General features: G+C 38.9%; 1 protein-coding gene across 1 annotated transcript; it reads left to right on the top strand.

Annotated features, from left to right (window-relative positions):
• The first annotated feature begins 9,494 nt into the window (after positions 1–9,494).
• On the top strand, positions 9,495–14,277 carry LOC141257905 (taste receptor type 2 member 19-like). The gene is made up of 2 exons (XM_073672911.1): positions 9,495–9,683; positions 11,547–14,277. Exons 1-2 carry the CDS (start codon positions 9,614–9,616, stop codon positions 12,503–12,505), a joined length of 1,029 nt encoding a protein of 342 aa, XP_073529012.1. The 5' UTR covers positions 9,495–9,613; the 3' UTR covers positions 12,506–14,277.
• Positions 14,278–15,367: the final 1,090 nt, after the last annotated feature.

Here is a 15,367-nt window from a genome sequence, read left to right on the forward strand (position 1 = left end):
TCCATTTCCATAGTTAAAGGGTAAGTCTCTCTCTAGAGTGTAAGCTCTTATGGTCAGCGGGGTCTTCTCTCTCCTGTAGAGTGTAAGCTCTTATAGTCAGCGGGTTTCCTCTCTCTCCTGTAGAGTGTAAGCTCTTATGGTCAGCGGGCTCATCTCTCTCCTGTAGAGTGTAAGCTCTTATGATCAGTGGGCTCATCGCTCTCTCTCCTGTAGAGTGTAAGCTCTTATGGTCAGTGGACTCATCTCTCTGTCTCCTGTAGAGTGTAAGATCTTATGGTCAGCGGGGTCCTCTCTCTCCTGTAGAGTGTAAGCTCTTATGGTCAGCGGGCTCATCTCTCTGTCTCCTGTAGAGTGTGAGCTCTTATGGTAAGCAGGATCCTCTCTCTCCTCTAGCATATAAGTTCTTCTGGTCAGCAGAGTCCTCTCTTTCTCTCACTTGTAAAGTGTAAACTCTTATGATCATTGGGATCCTTCCTGACTCTCTCTCTCCTCTCCTAATATGTATTTTCTGAGCTATTAAATGCTTTGTAGTATTTATATTCACACGAATATATTTGTTGAAAGTTAAATTTGGTAAATTTGGGGAAGTAAGAATATTCGAATTTCAAATGGTCTGCTCATCTCTAATGCTGGACTCACAGCTATGTTTTATTCTTTGGTATTTTTCTTGGTCAAATTTTTTAAAAAATAAATTAATTTAGAAATGAAACCTTAGATAACATTGACAGTATAGTGATACTCAAATTAGATTGTCTTTTGAATGTCGGAATATTCACCACTTGCTTTGCCCCAATTGTTCTCATTTCCTTATTAAAGAAGATATATATTTTCAGTAAATATTGATCCCTGTCTACAGGTTATTCTAAAAAAAACCTGTGCTTTATTGAACTTTCCTGGATCTACCTGTGAGTCTTGCGGTTGGCTCGCGCTGTCTGGAAATGGCTATGGTGCTGATGTCACGATGGTAATGCCCCGCCCAGAGCATCTTAGCTCACTGACTGGCTACCTCTCTGACAACATGATATTAGCCATTGCAGTCAATGCCTGACACTGGGAGCTCTAGCGAGAATCGTCAGTGGACGGTGATTTCTTTATAATGACCATCAGAACCAATATTTACTAGAAAAGGAAAAACCTCTTTAAGTTATTACATTTATTTGATGAGAACCAGTGGAGTTAACTGAGATATTTGGAATCTTATCTCAAAACTGTAAAATCTATGATACTTTTTAAACTGTTTTATGTACTGTAATCAGTATAATTGCTTACTATGCATATTTTTCTTGATCAGCTTGTGGTTGTCTTGGAGAATAGTCTCTACACATTGAATTCAGTTTTTTAGATCGGTGTAATGAAGAGAAAAAGGAAATGTTTTTCGCCAATTAATCAACATGGAGTCAATTGTTTTTTTTAACAGTTATACAGTTTACAGTAATTTCTGAAAGGAATGTGAGAGGTGAGGTTGAGACAATAACATTGATTGCATAAAATTCTTTTCACTGATTATGAAAATCCTATAATGTTATTTAGATCTCTTCGAAACCTGTAGAGTTGCGTTCATGGACGCTTTGCAAAGTGTTAAGGTGTCATTCGGTCGCATTGGGGCCCTTTGAATGTGACCTTGGACTATATTCTATTTTCAGTTTTGTTATGTGAATGGAAAAAGGTAGAAAATATGTTTTGTTATGAAAATGATACTTTGTGAATGAGAAATATTGGCATTTTAAAATATGAATAATTTAATTTTGTTCTCAGTTTTCTCCAATGCGATTTAATAGAGATGAGAAGATCAGGCAAAATTAGAATTTTTTGAGAAGATCAGGCAAAATTTGAATTTTCGAGAAGATCAGGCAAAATTTGAATATTCGAGAAGATCAGGCAAAATTTGAATTTTCGAGAAGATCAGGCAAAATTTGAATTTTCAAGAAATTTAGTTTGCAGGGAAGTTATTCTCAATGAATTTAATATTCCTTATTATGTTCAGGGTCCCCAGAGCATAACAAACATAGTATTTAAAAAATAAAAAAAATGATATTCACCTCATTGCTAACCTCTCTTACCTGTCTGCTACTCACCGCCATCCATCCTGTCATCCTGTATCTTCAGAGAAACTCACAATGGAGTCTTCATGCCTTACACATTGACCCAGGACTTCCAAGTTTCATGCCACCTGGAAAGGTTCTGTGCAAGCCGTCAATGGTGTAATGATGTAACGACCTACGCTGTGACCTCCCGCAAGTATGCGCAACACCCTCCTGTGCACCAATGACCACCAGAAGTCCTGGCTCAGAGAGATACACGAAGACTCCAACGTAAATGATGGGGGATCTGAAGGTAGCAGCGAAAACCGCACAATTGGCGGTGAGTAGCGAATTGATCGGAGAGGTCATCTGAAAGGGAAGTACAAATCCACAATTTGATGAATCTAATTTTTTTGTAAAATTCGAGTAGAATTCAATCTGTAGAGTTTTGTAGCGTGTAGTACAGGCGATCGAATGATTTCAGCTTCAAATCTCCCAAGGTTTCAATTGAGGCAATTAAACAGTAAAAAAAAATGTTTAAAAAAAATATTTTAAAAATAAAAAAAAACATAAAAGTTCAAATTCCTCCCTTTTGCCCCATTTAAAATAAAACTCTAAAAAATAAACATTTTTGGTATGGCTGTATTCAGAAATTCCCGATCTATCAAAATATAAAGTAAATTAATACTATCGGTAAACGTTGTGAAAAAAATCAAAACCCCAGAATTACGAGGGTTTTTTTGTCGCCGCAACATTGCAATAATACAGAGTAACAGGTGATCAAAACATTGTATCTACCCTAAAATGGTATTAATAAAAACATCAGCTCGATGCACAAATAATAATCCCTCACCCAGCGCCAGATCCCGAAAAATGGGTCTCAGAAAAAAAAAATTCTTACAAACATTGGATTTTTTTTCAATACTTAAATAAAAAAAAAAACATACAAGTTTGGTATCTGCATACTCGTACTAAGGTGGAGAATCATATTGGCAGGTCAGTTTTAGCATTTAGTGAACATAGTAAATAAAAAAAAAAAACTATTCTGAATTTGCACTTTTTTTGCAATTTCGCTTCACTTGGACTTTTTTCCCATTTTTCAGTACATAAGTGGTAAAATCAATGGTATCATACAAAAGTTCAACTCGTTCTACAAAATACAAGCCCTCACAAGGCCATATTTACGGAAAAATATAAAAGTTATGGCTTTGGTAAGAATGGGAGCAAAAAACTAAAATGCAAAAATTGAAAATCTTAAGGTGGAGAAGGGGTTAACAGCTTATAATTTGTATATCATTTTTATGCCCCACATTGTACAGTAATTTATTACCTAATATATACAGCCCTGATCATCGTTATTGGCACCCATGAATTTTAAGTACAGTATGTGGAATATCTACTGAAAAAAATGAATCAAATGAAACAGTTTTTTTGTATAGAGACTCATGTTAAATACAAAAGAGCAAATGATAAACAAGAATTTAAAACCAAAAATTATGAGAGGGCAAAATAGAAAACCTAAAGCTTGCTGTGTCACTGGTATTGGCCCCCTTTACATTAATTTAGAATGGACAAACATTTTGCCTTGCCTAAGGTAAATCACAAAAGAGATTCTCCTGTGATTATTTGTCAGTGGCCATATGATATAAATTAGCCAATGAATGATGGCTTCAATGTTTTAAAAAGCCACATGGTAGGCCTTGTTCCTTTGTCACAATGGTGAAGACAAAGGAGCTGTCTGAGGACATCAGAAGTGCTATTATTAGAGAACACAAGACTTCTAAAGGGTATAAGGCCATCTCCAAAGACCTTGGTATCCCAGTTTAAACAATGCGCAATGATATTAAGAAGCTTGCCAAGCATGGAACCATCAAGAACCTCCCTGAACGTGGGGCAAAGAGGAAAATTGACAAGAGATGTCTAAGAAGGTTTGTGCGAATGGTGGAAAAGACACCACATCAAACACCCAAAGACCTGAAGGCCAACCTGGAACAGTCTGGGGTCATGGTTTCAACAAGTACCAAATGCAGCACACTAAACCAAGCAGAGCTTAATGGACGAAGGACAATGAAGAAACCATTGCTGAAGAAAAGACTTATAAAGGAACAACTGATCTTTGCCAAAGAGTACCTTGACAAACCACAATATTCTGGGAAAATGTTCTGTGGACATGTGAAACAAAAATAGAGCTTTTAGGCAATATAAAGCAACAGTTTGTTTACAGACAGCGCAATAAGACTTATAAGGAAAAGAACACGTTACCAACAGTTAAGCATGGTGGAGAATCCACAATGCTGTGGGGTTTGTTTGCTGCGTCTGGAACTAGAGGCCTTGACCGTATCACAGGAATCCTGAAATCAGAGAATTGTCAAAGAGATTTTAGAATGAAATGTCCTACCCAGTGTCAGAAAACTTAGTTTGAGTAGAAGATCATGGGTCCTCCAGCAGGACAATGACCCAATGACATCCAAAAGTACATAGGAATGGTTGAAAAAGAAAAAAATGACTGTTTTAAAATGGCCAGCAATGAGTCCTGTCCTTGATCTCTTTGATAATCTTTGAGATGAGCTGAAATCTGCCATTGGGAAAAAAAAACCTGCAAACATTCAAGAGCTTGTACAAACTGCAAAGGAAGAGTGGGAGAAAATTCCATCAGAGACATGCAAGAAGCTTATAGATGGCTTCAAGAAACATTTGGAGTCTGCCATCAATGCCAAAGGGTCTACAACAAAGTATTAATTAGGGGTGCCTTTATTGCTGCACACGCTGTTTATTCTGTTTGTTCTTTGAAATTGCAACATGGAATTTGAAAAACAATGTTTTATTGTTGTATTACTTTGGACCACTAATTAAAAAATCCTGAGGATATAACTTTGGTACATTTCCATTTATTTAAGAAGATATTGTACAGTCTATGAGAAAAATGAAGGGGTGCCAATAAGGATGAGCAGGACTGTATAGCAGAGTGGGCTGTCATTATTCTCTGAACCTAGTACTTATACATTGAAATAGTAATCTTGAAACATAATTGGTAAGAGAGAAAAAAATCCATCAAGATTACACAGTAATCTTATATTGTTGAGCTAAAGGAAGAAAAAGGTAACCAACTCGAAAAATTATCTTCTCACTCCAAATAGACTCTGAATTGATCAATAACCATTAGTGATGAGTGGATGTGCCCAGATAAGGGGTTATCCAGGCAGATTCGGGTGCTAACAGAGTATCTTCAGCATACTCGAAAAACAGGTTCACGTCGACGTGGCTGCATGATTCGCGGCTGTTTAACAGCCACAACACATTCAGGGATCGCCTTACAAACAGGCAATCCCTGCATGTGTTGCAGCTGTGGCGCTCCTGCGGGTTCAGTCGCCACAGAGGTACTGCATCTCACCCAGAGGTGTGGTATCCCACTCTCAGTTAAGGATGGAGTACTGCCCGGGACCCAAACACCTGCATCCAACACTACACCACTCCAGACCAGCAGGAGGGGCAAGATTCACTGCTTCACTGCTGAGCCCTGCCCCTGGCTGGAGTGGCGGGAACCAAGAGAGGGGGAACCATGTAGTTTATGTGGGTGGAGGAATCAGATCAGGGGAGCACTTGAGAAGGAGGATACAAAAAGGGGAAGCCATCTTGGGTGTGTGTTCAGTCAGAGGAGGACAGTGAAAGGAGCAGAAGATCTGCTTGGGAAGAGCGGGTCTGAGTGAGAGAGGCCCAGGAAGAGAGACTGAAGGGAAGAGAGGAGCAGGGAGAAAGGCTCCAGGAGGAAAGTGTGGATCCTAGGGGTACGGGGAGTGCAGGAGGCCACCCATATGCACAAATCTACCAGGAATGGAAGGATCAGGCCGCAAAGGGGACCGGCCCCTAACTAGTGGGAATTATAATATTCAGCTAGAAACCGGAGGCCTCTACATTTATAGGGTGTAGTTGCCACAGCCGCAATTGATCACCAAAAAGGTAGCCACGCAGGATCCAGGGAGCTCCAGGTTGCCCGACAAAATTTGAGGTTACAAGCTTGGGACACTGTTTGCGAGGCGCAGGGCAGGAGGGTGAGAGCCAGCGCAGGAAGACGACCGGAGAGGCACACGGAAAGGGGTCCCGTTAAGTGCTGAGGGATTGCTGAACCCCTCCCGTGGTGAACGCAGGACGATGTGGGTGGTTATAATCTGCAGTTGTAACCAGGAGCAACGTGGTAATCGTGAGTAAACCCTGAAGACTACACCCCACTGTCTCTGTGAATTATTGCTGCACAATCATCCCCTGCACCACACTGTACAACAACATCTACCTCATCTATAATCACCACAGCAATGCCCTGGAGCTTAGCTCTACCTGTGGAGAGCTGAACCAACTCTGCTGCTTTACCAACAGCTCCAGAGGATCTGCTCCACAGCGGCGGCTCTATATAGCCGCTTACCACAGGTGGCATCACGAACATTAAACATAAAAACTATAATCCCCTTTTAATAATCTCTTTGTATTGACTGCCCTGGGTCACGGACCGGGTCACTGCCACTGTGACATTCTCCAGCACCGACCAGCCCGGCTACCGAGTACCCCACAGCCCAGGGGGCACGTCACAGCAGTCTAGCAGCCGTGAGACATGGAGCTGCGGCGACGTGAACCTATTTTGGGAACATGTTAAAAATAGCACTTGAATGTGCTCGGATAACCCCTTATCCCAGCACGTTTGCTCATCAGTGTTATCACTAATAACTAGAGATGAGCGAACATGTTCGGAAGCATTTGTTTTTTTCAAATTCAGCATAAGCATTGCTCATTCAAACATCCCTGGTTTCCCATGCTGTTATCTGCATGATAACGCGGGAAACTGGGGCTGTGATCGCCTGTAACAGTACAGCGGGATCACTCTGTCAGGTGTCAGCATTAACCCACAGCTGAGACAGTGACTAGCGGTAAAAAGCTTACTGCGGGTCATAGGCACCGGCTCATAAGACCACTACCACCATCAGCCTGCTGACACTATTAACAATGAGCATAAGCACCGCTGATGGGAGGAGTAATTTCTCATCATCCGGCACTTGTGCTGTAAAAGTAAGAAAGAAGTTAAAATTAATAAATAATTATTTAAATAAAAATAATAAACACCTTATACTCACCTACACCTAATCGCCGATGTTCTCATGCCCTATAAAAAATAAAAAAACACTATATACTCACCTTAAAGCGCACCTGTCAGCAGGATTGTGCTCAGTAAACTACATACACTGTCAGTTGGGCGACATTACACTGATTTAAATGATACCTTGGTTGATGAAGCCAAGCATATCATATCTCCAAACTGAAAGTAAAGGTTACACAAGAACCACAGGACGAATTTCATCAACCCAGGTATCATTTTAATCAGTGTAATATCGCCCAGCTGACAGTGTATGTAGTTTACTGAGCACAATCCTGCTGACAGGTGCTCTTTAACACCTAATCCCAGATGCCCTTGTCTCCTGTAATAAATAAAAAATAATAAACCACTATAATCCTCACCTATCCACCATAGTCCAGGTAATATTGAGTGTCCCACACAGATCTCACTGATAGCACAGCCACAGCCGGAGATTACTACATGCCAGCTAGATATACATGGTCTTACTCAATACAAGTGAATTGAGAGAGGCCAGACATGTCTAGCTGTACATCTCAAATGCCTCATAATATATTTTTGGGGAAATATTTAGCAGCATAATATTATTTATAACACTGCATTTTATACTTTAGAGCATCCTGTATCTCTTTTTTTCCTTTTCTTTTTACAACTCATTCACACATCACCCCTTTTAAATCTTGATTGTAAAATTTTACAGAAAGACCCGGAAACGCTGCAATCTGGACAAGAACATATTTATTGAGATTGACCACTTTTTGGACAGCCTCGATTTAAATTAAGAAGTCACCTTCAAAAAATAAAATTAGTAGATACCTCCTGCACTATTGCGATGATATTGTTATTACATATGAGCCCTGCAGCCAATTAGTGGCCTCTATTGGCCTGCTACGCTTTCACTATTTCTGTTTGTCCGACATTCATCCGAAGGAAGTGAAAAGAAGCCAAATAGTGGCCACTGATAGCCTGCAGTGCTCATATGGGATGACAACGTCACATAAATGCCGGCAGACTCAGCGCCAACAACACTAATGATGGCCAAAGAATTGAGTGTCTGTAGTTTTATTTTACAAAGAAAACTACTTCATATAAAACAGGGTTGTCCAGGTAGTAGACAACCACTTTCATGTTGATGAATGTAAAGTCAAGCACTGAAGTCTTCATTGCTATGAAACTGCATATGACCTTAAAGGGGTTGCCTCTACTCGAACAATCCCAATACTGACTTCTGGTGTCTGTGCTGTTCCCCCAATGACAGCACTGGGTTTCCTGTGGCTCATGTGACATTGTTATGTTACTCAAGCCCTGAAGCCAAGCAGTGTCCACTTCACTCTCACTTCTTTCTGACTTACCACTGACATTCGGAGGTAGTCAGAGAGCAGCAGCAGCTCCCGAGTCTTCCTGAGACCCAGGAGACCCAGTGCCATCTTCCCTGGAACGGTACCAACACTGGAGGTAAGTATCAGCTGTTGTTACTTCATAAGAGGGGGTTATAGCAATTAAGACGGAGCTGTCTGAGTAGTGTACAAGCACTTCAACCACATTGGCTATGCGTATAGATTTTATATAGTATTGCATATATTTTCTTTGAACTCTTACTTTGTACTCTGCTTAGAATTCCCAATTGTGGTTATGCATTCATTTTTGTTTATGTAATTATTTATGTAACTCTTTGATTATAGTTGGTATTTTTATGTATTTTAATGGTTATATCTACATGCACTTGTCTATGGGGTTCCATTTTGGACTCAATATCACCATCTTAATTGATGATCTCTTAATTTGTGGAATTGGAAAAAATAGGCATAAATCTGCGCTGTCAGTAGTACAGGATGTAGTAGTAGACAGAGGAGGTTTGAATGCGTTTTTTTTCTTTTTCAACGCGTTTCGAAGCACACATGCTTCTTCCTCCAGTGATCACTGTGGTTTGTCCTGAGAAAGGAGCATGTGTGCTTCAAAACACGTTGACAAAAAAAAAAAAAACGCATTCAAACCTCCTCGGTCTCCTACTACATCCTATACTACTGGCAGCGTGGCTTTATCCCCATTTCTTCCAATTCCACAATTTACTTCACGGTGTGGCTATGCAGCAGCCAATTTCTTCAGCCATAGCAGAGGTAATTATCATTATCTTTCCAATTTCTATTATAATCCCAGATTTCTTAATTGGTATATAGAGCTTATTTTGCATTAGTGTATGTTAAATGGTACCTATAAGTCTTTCAAATAGAACTTACAATTTATTCTATAGTCTCCCACTTGCAACGCAACAGGGATTAACTGCTATTGATATTTGTTATGTTTATTTGCCATGTCCTGATACTCCTGCCATGTACCATTCTGTTATAGACAGTATGTGCTCATCTCTGGGCGTGGGGTGTCTTTGTCACCTGGGTAATGCGTCCTTCTTGCATGGTGTTGATCAACTTCTCCCCATGACGTGCCTGGGTGAGGTGTATCGACAGCTCGCTGGATGCCAAACCCGGAAGTATTTGGAGCGCAGCACCCAGACACGAACAATGCACCCAGAAGCTTCATTACAGGTACCAGATTAGATAGCTCCCTCTATAAACAACCTCCTCTCTGAATACAATACTTTAAGCCTTTTCTGAGGAAGCCAAGGCGAAACGCGCATCAGGGGATGCTCCAGGTGGTATATGTTAAATATAGTAAATTAGAGGTGCTTTTTCATGATTCCATTAGAGTTTCAATTTTTAAATCTCGGAAAAGAGTATATATCAATATATTAGTTAAGTGATTGCAATCTTTTTAATATATAGTACATAACAAGCTATACACTCCCCCAACAGGGTAGGTCTATATTTCACTACGAACTTTGCTCTACAGTATTTGAGATATTACTATTCTTTGCACTTTTTGGAGGAGTCCAGTATGTACATGCAACCTATTCACTTTGGGCATTGCATTATACAGGGTGGTCCAAAAGTAGGTGGACAGAAAGTGTAATAAGGTTATGAAGGAGGAGATTTATCAGGCATGGTGTAAAGTGAAACTGGCTCAGTTGCCCTTAGCAACCAATCAGATTCCACTTTTCATTCCTCACAGACTCTTTGGAAAATGAAAAGTGGAATCTGATTGGTTGCTAAGGGCAACTGAGCCAGTTTCACAGATCTAGTTTTCACAGATAGATCTCCCCCAAATCTGTTTTCTTTTCAGATAATTTGGATAACACATAATGGCAAATAATTTAAATACAGATAAAAAAAAATGGATTTTAACAGAGTATTTGAAATCTCAAAATGCTGAAACCGTTAGAGCAAATTGGGTTGAAACATTTGGTACTCAAGCCCCAAAGAGACAAACCATTTACCGTGACAAATTCAATGCCACTGGTTCAATCCTTAATGCTCCAAAAACTGGTCGACCCAAAACAGTCTGTACAGACGATAATAAACAACTTGTTGCTGAAACATTTGTTCAGAGTCCAAAAAAGTCCACCAGAAGAGCCTCTGTGGAATTGGGAATTTCACGAGCTTCTATCATGCGAATCCTGAAATCTATTGGGTGGAAAGCTTATCGTCCACGTCTAATTCATGGTTTATTGGAGGATGATGCAGACCGGCGGCTGCAATTTAGTGTTTGATAAATCTCCCCCTTCATAACCTTAATACACTTTATGTCCACCTACTTTTGGGCCACCCTGTATATTTGTAATTATGTCGTAGATGAGTTTACGACTTATATGTACCTTACTTATTCTGCTCATGGAATCCTGTATACACTGGAAACTGCTTGAGAATATTTGCAGCGTTGCTCCTGATCTTGTTTTCTACATTATGTGTTTTATTCCTGAATTTTAAATGGTTTTATTAAAATTTTGTAGTGACATTATGAATTGATAAAGAATTATTAGCTTTAATAAAGGATTGAATCAAAGTATTTTTCTATACCGAATACATTTAAATTGGTGATTTAGACTCTAATTACCCACTAGGCCAATTTAGTTAATAAAAATGCATTGACCTTGTGTTGATAAATCTAGTGACAGATCAACTTTAAGTTATCCGTCCATGCATCTATGCATGTGTTAGGTGACCATCATTTTTAATATAATTTTCTATGTAATGTAATGTAGTTGTGCGATCAATATAATTTTAGTTTTAAACTTTTACTGTACTTTTGGCATTAAAACATTGTGAGATAACTATGTAACATCTATTTCAAAGTCAGTAGAGTTTTGAATAAAATCTGTCTACATTTTTGGCATTTGCAATTACATTTCTATTTATAAACTTCCATTATAATAAGCTGCGGGAAACATATATTCAAATGTATACCTATTTGTACAGGGATTTGTAGACATTGGGTTTTGCATCACGATTTGCATTAACAAAGGAGATAAAAATAATCACTCAATGAATCAGATGCATTGATCTCATCTACAGAGGATCCTGTAGAGATGGCCACATCAGTCAAGTTGCAGCACGATGTCCGGCAGCTGTGTCTTATCGGGGCAACAGGGATGACATTTATATTAGGACTGATGATACATTTCTTTATGCTGGGAGTCAGTGTCATTGACTGGATGAAAGGAAGACCTCTGACCACAGTTGACCACCTGATCACTTCTATTGTGACATCCAGGATCACCTTTCAGCTTGTTTCGCTATTTCATGTATTTTTGATATCATTCCATGGAAGCCTTTCTGCAGCCTACAATATTGCAATTAGCATCACCGGAAGTTCTTCTGTGGACTGCAATATGTGGTTTTCTGTCCTCCTCTCGGTTTTCTACAGTTTGAAGATAAGCAACATCCATAACAACTTCTTTTCAAATCTGAAAAAGATGATTTCGCAGCGAGTTCTTGGGTTGATTACTATGTTTGTGCTGCTGTCCATTGGTTCCATATCAGTAGAATTCCTGATGGTTTATATGACTGTCCCAAGAAATTCAACTCAAGAAGCCAACCTTCGTATAACTCATATCATTTACTTCTTCTCATCTTTGTTGTATCTGAGGAATGTCCTGCCCTTACTCTTTTATTTCATCTCTTCCTTTGCTATTCTAGGATCTTTGTGCCATCACGTGTACAGAATGACTCGTCTGAAGAACGTAACGAGCCTGGACACTTATTATAGGACTATTAAGTTTACAATTGTCTCATTTTTTTGCCTTGCTTTGTATGTGATTTTCAATATGTTCAGAATGTATATTTTTGGTTTTGCTGGATCTTTTTTAGTCGGGAATGGTTTTCTAGTGCTACATTCCATACATCTAATTTATATGACAGCAAGGCTGAGGAGTCACTTTTTCGATATACTGCATTTTATGACTAAGCGTCTTCTTCTTAGAAAGCGTTCTGGATCTGGATCAGGGTTTCAGATGCAGCTAATAAGCCAGTAAATTGAGAACAAGAAGGGTATGTTCATGTGTAACAGTTTTTATGAGCAAAAATAATTTCCATATATTGAAATGAGTTAGTTTTCACAACAGATGCACCGAATTCTGCAACACCTATTCAGAGAAATGACAAATACATTTATGTGCAAATGCCTCCGTAAGCCCCTCAATAGAGATGTATCGCCTATCCATAAGAGAGGCCATCAAATTATAATGACTGGTGGTCCCACCTCTGAGAATCCCATCTAACATGAGAACAGATGTTCCATGCCCTCTGTTACATGCATTCAAAGTCTTTTGAACTAAGTGGGGAAACTACAGTAGAGTGCTTGACTATGTTCGTCAAACTTAGTGCAAATATCTGTCCATCATTCTCATAATTCTTGAGGCTTCTCAGTAATTTGACATTTATTTTATGACCTATGGATAGGTGATAAGTTTTGATTATGGGACAATTTCCTTTAAAGGTGTTATCTGAAATATTAAGTAAGGAATTGCTTTTTTATTAAGAAAAACTGTTCCATTCCTATCAATGGCTGTCTAGTTTTTCATCTCAACCCCCTTCAAGTGAATGCAAGACATGGGCAGGAGTGGCACTCTTGTTATATTCTTATGCAACCATCTTTTAATATGAAGTAGAGAGTAATTAAGGCAAAACAATTATTTAAAAAATCCTGTTTAGGCATCTGTGTAATTGTGTATGACCAGTACATCTTGTACCTCTTTCTGTCCTACTTTTACCAGATGACTTAACTTCATTATATTCATAGTATTAACTTTTGCAGCTGCTTCCCCTCCTTCCCCTCCTTCCCTACTTCTGTGTTTTAATTTATGGCTATAAATTGGATTTTGTTGGTCATTGAGAAGGATTGGGAACTTTAAACGATATTAGGCTGAAGGATGCTGAGGAACGTGACATTTACACCAAACAAGATGTATTACAAAGTTTCATGAAGCCACAACAGTCATGATCCCAGTACAAACTAAGAATTGAGCAAATCGATTCTAAACTATTGAAATTCAATTAGGATTTCCTAAAAAATTCAGTATTTTTCTGGATTTAAATGGACCAGAAAGGGTTTAAAAATAATCAATACAATATATTCACCTTGTCCCTGACCTGTATCTGCAACCAGTCCTCTTCTGGCTTTCAATGGCGCCAATCTGCTTTGGTGCCGGTGTCCTCTTCATTCTTTGTCCGCACTCCCGGGTTGTCCTTGAAGCACATCATGACATCAAAATGTGCGTCAAAGCCTAGTTCCTGTCGGAAGTGTGGACATAAAGCGAAGAGGAAAGAAAGTTTGGACTGGATAGGAGGCCACTTAGGCTGGACGATTTTGACTTTTTGTTATTTTTTAGGATCTTTGTTTATTAAGCTTTAGAATTGTGAAACTTCAAAACATAATATATTTTTAATGAAAATTGTGGATCATTTCATACCAATAGAATTCATTTGATGAAAATGCGAATCTGCTAAATTTAAATTTCAGCAGGTTTGCTTATTTTTGTTACTGACCAATGTAATACCCCATTACTTTTTCCCTGTGTATAAATAATGCAAAGTTATGACATTATATTGCTTTCCTGTATGTGCAGATGATACAAAGCTCAGCGACGTTGTTCACACCATAAACTAGTTTCCACTTTTATGGATAAGGTTTGGTGATTGGGTAGTATAGTGAGGAATTGACTTAAGAATATCTAGAAATATAAGTGAAGCAAGTGACCACTTTTGCATGTGACATCCCTATATGGTTATGTATATGCAACATTTAGGTAAAGTTTATTTCTACCTATTTTCAGTAAATCTTTGTGTAATAATGAATTTAGTAATGCAATAGACCTTGTTTGATGCTGTTTAAATTGCTTTTCTACATCTTTTCTCCATTTAAGTAATACAAAAAAACTAAAAATAAAACACTATAGTGAAAACTTATTGGGCTTATTTTTTGCTTTAGCTTTTAAATAGTAACGCTAATGCATATGTGCAGTACTTAAAGGGAACCTGTCAGGGTGTTTCATCATTCTAAACTAAAGCCATCACCTTTAACTCCTCTTGCACTGAAGTCCAGCAATCTGTGTATATGCCTTCTTCATATAATAAAAAAACTTTTCTACCGTGTTGTATGCTAATTGGCACAGTCCGGTCAGATGGACAATGCTGGTCTTTGCACGAAGACTATTCTATCCCCCATAATTGCATCATCTTGCCTCGATTAATGTGGATGACTCGTCATACGTCATCCACTCATGGCCGTAAGTCCAGTGCCTGTGCAGTTGAAGCATAGGCATGTGCAGACCCACTTGCACATTACAGGACTTTGCTCTGCCCTTACGTATGTGTTTCAGCTTTTCAGGGGCTAGATTTGCAGTGCGGCGTTGATGACAAAGGACGTTTCATCTACATAAATTAAGGCTGGAGGACACAATTGAGGGGATAGAGGAGGTGCAAAGCAAAGACCAGAATTTCTCACCACCTACGTACGGGATAATTCTAAAAGATATTTTTTGGATATGTAAGGGAAGTTGGGGGATTATCTATGGAATGATGGACTGCTGCCAGATAAAGTATCTATTAAAACACACAGTGGCTTTTAACCACTTTGTGACGGCTCTAAGGAAAATCCACGGCCGCTTCATCTCGTCTACCCTAGAAATTGTACACATATAAACTACTAATTGTCTCAAGGTCACACACAGACAACTTGTGCAAAAGCACTGTATTGGTGCCACTTCCACTAAGAAGCCTGCAACTTAAAAAAACTCATATTTAACTTTATCATTGTAAGATAGTATTTGATTACTTCTTTGGAAAACATCCAAGTAATCATAGTGATGGGAATTATCCCTTGTTTTCTGGAGTTG

Source organism: Phyllobates terribilis, unplaced genomic scaffold, assembly GCF_046119375.1.
Source record: "Phyllobates terribilis strain yellow unplaced genomic scaffold, ASM4611937v1 Scaffold_3__8_contigs__length_932513732, whole genome shotgun sequence".
In the NCBI taxonomy this organism is placed as follows: domain Eukaryota; kingdom Metazoa; phylum Chordata; class Amphibia; order Anura; family Dendrobatidae; genus Phyllobates; species Phyllobates terribilis.

Coding starts and splice junctions, on each gene's coding strand:
- LOC141257905 (XM_073672911.1), top strand. CDS start 9,614: ATGCCAAACCCGGAAGTATTTGGAGCGCAGCACCCAGACACGAACAAT. Junction 9,684..11,546: donor ACCCAGAAGCTTCATTACAG/GTACCAGATTAG, acceptor TCTCATCTACAG/AGGATCCTGTAGAGATGGCC.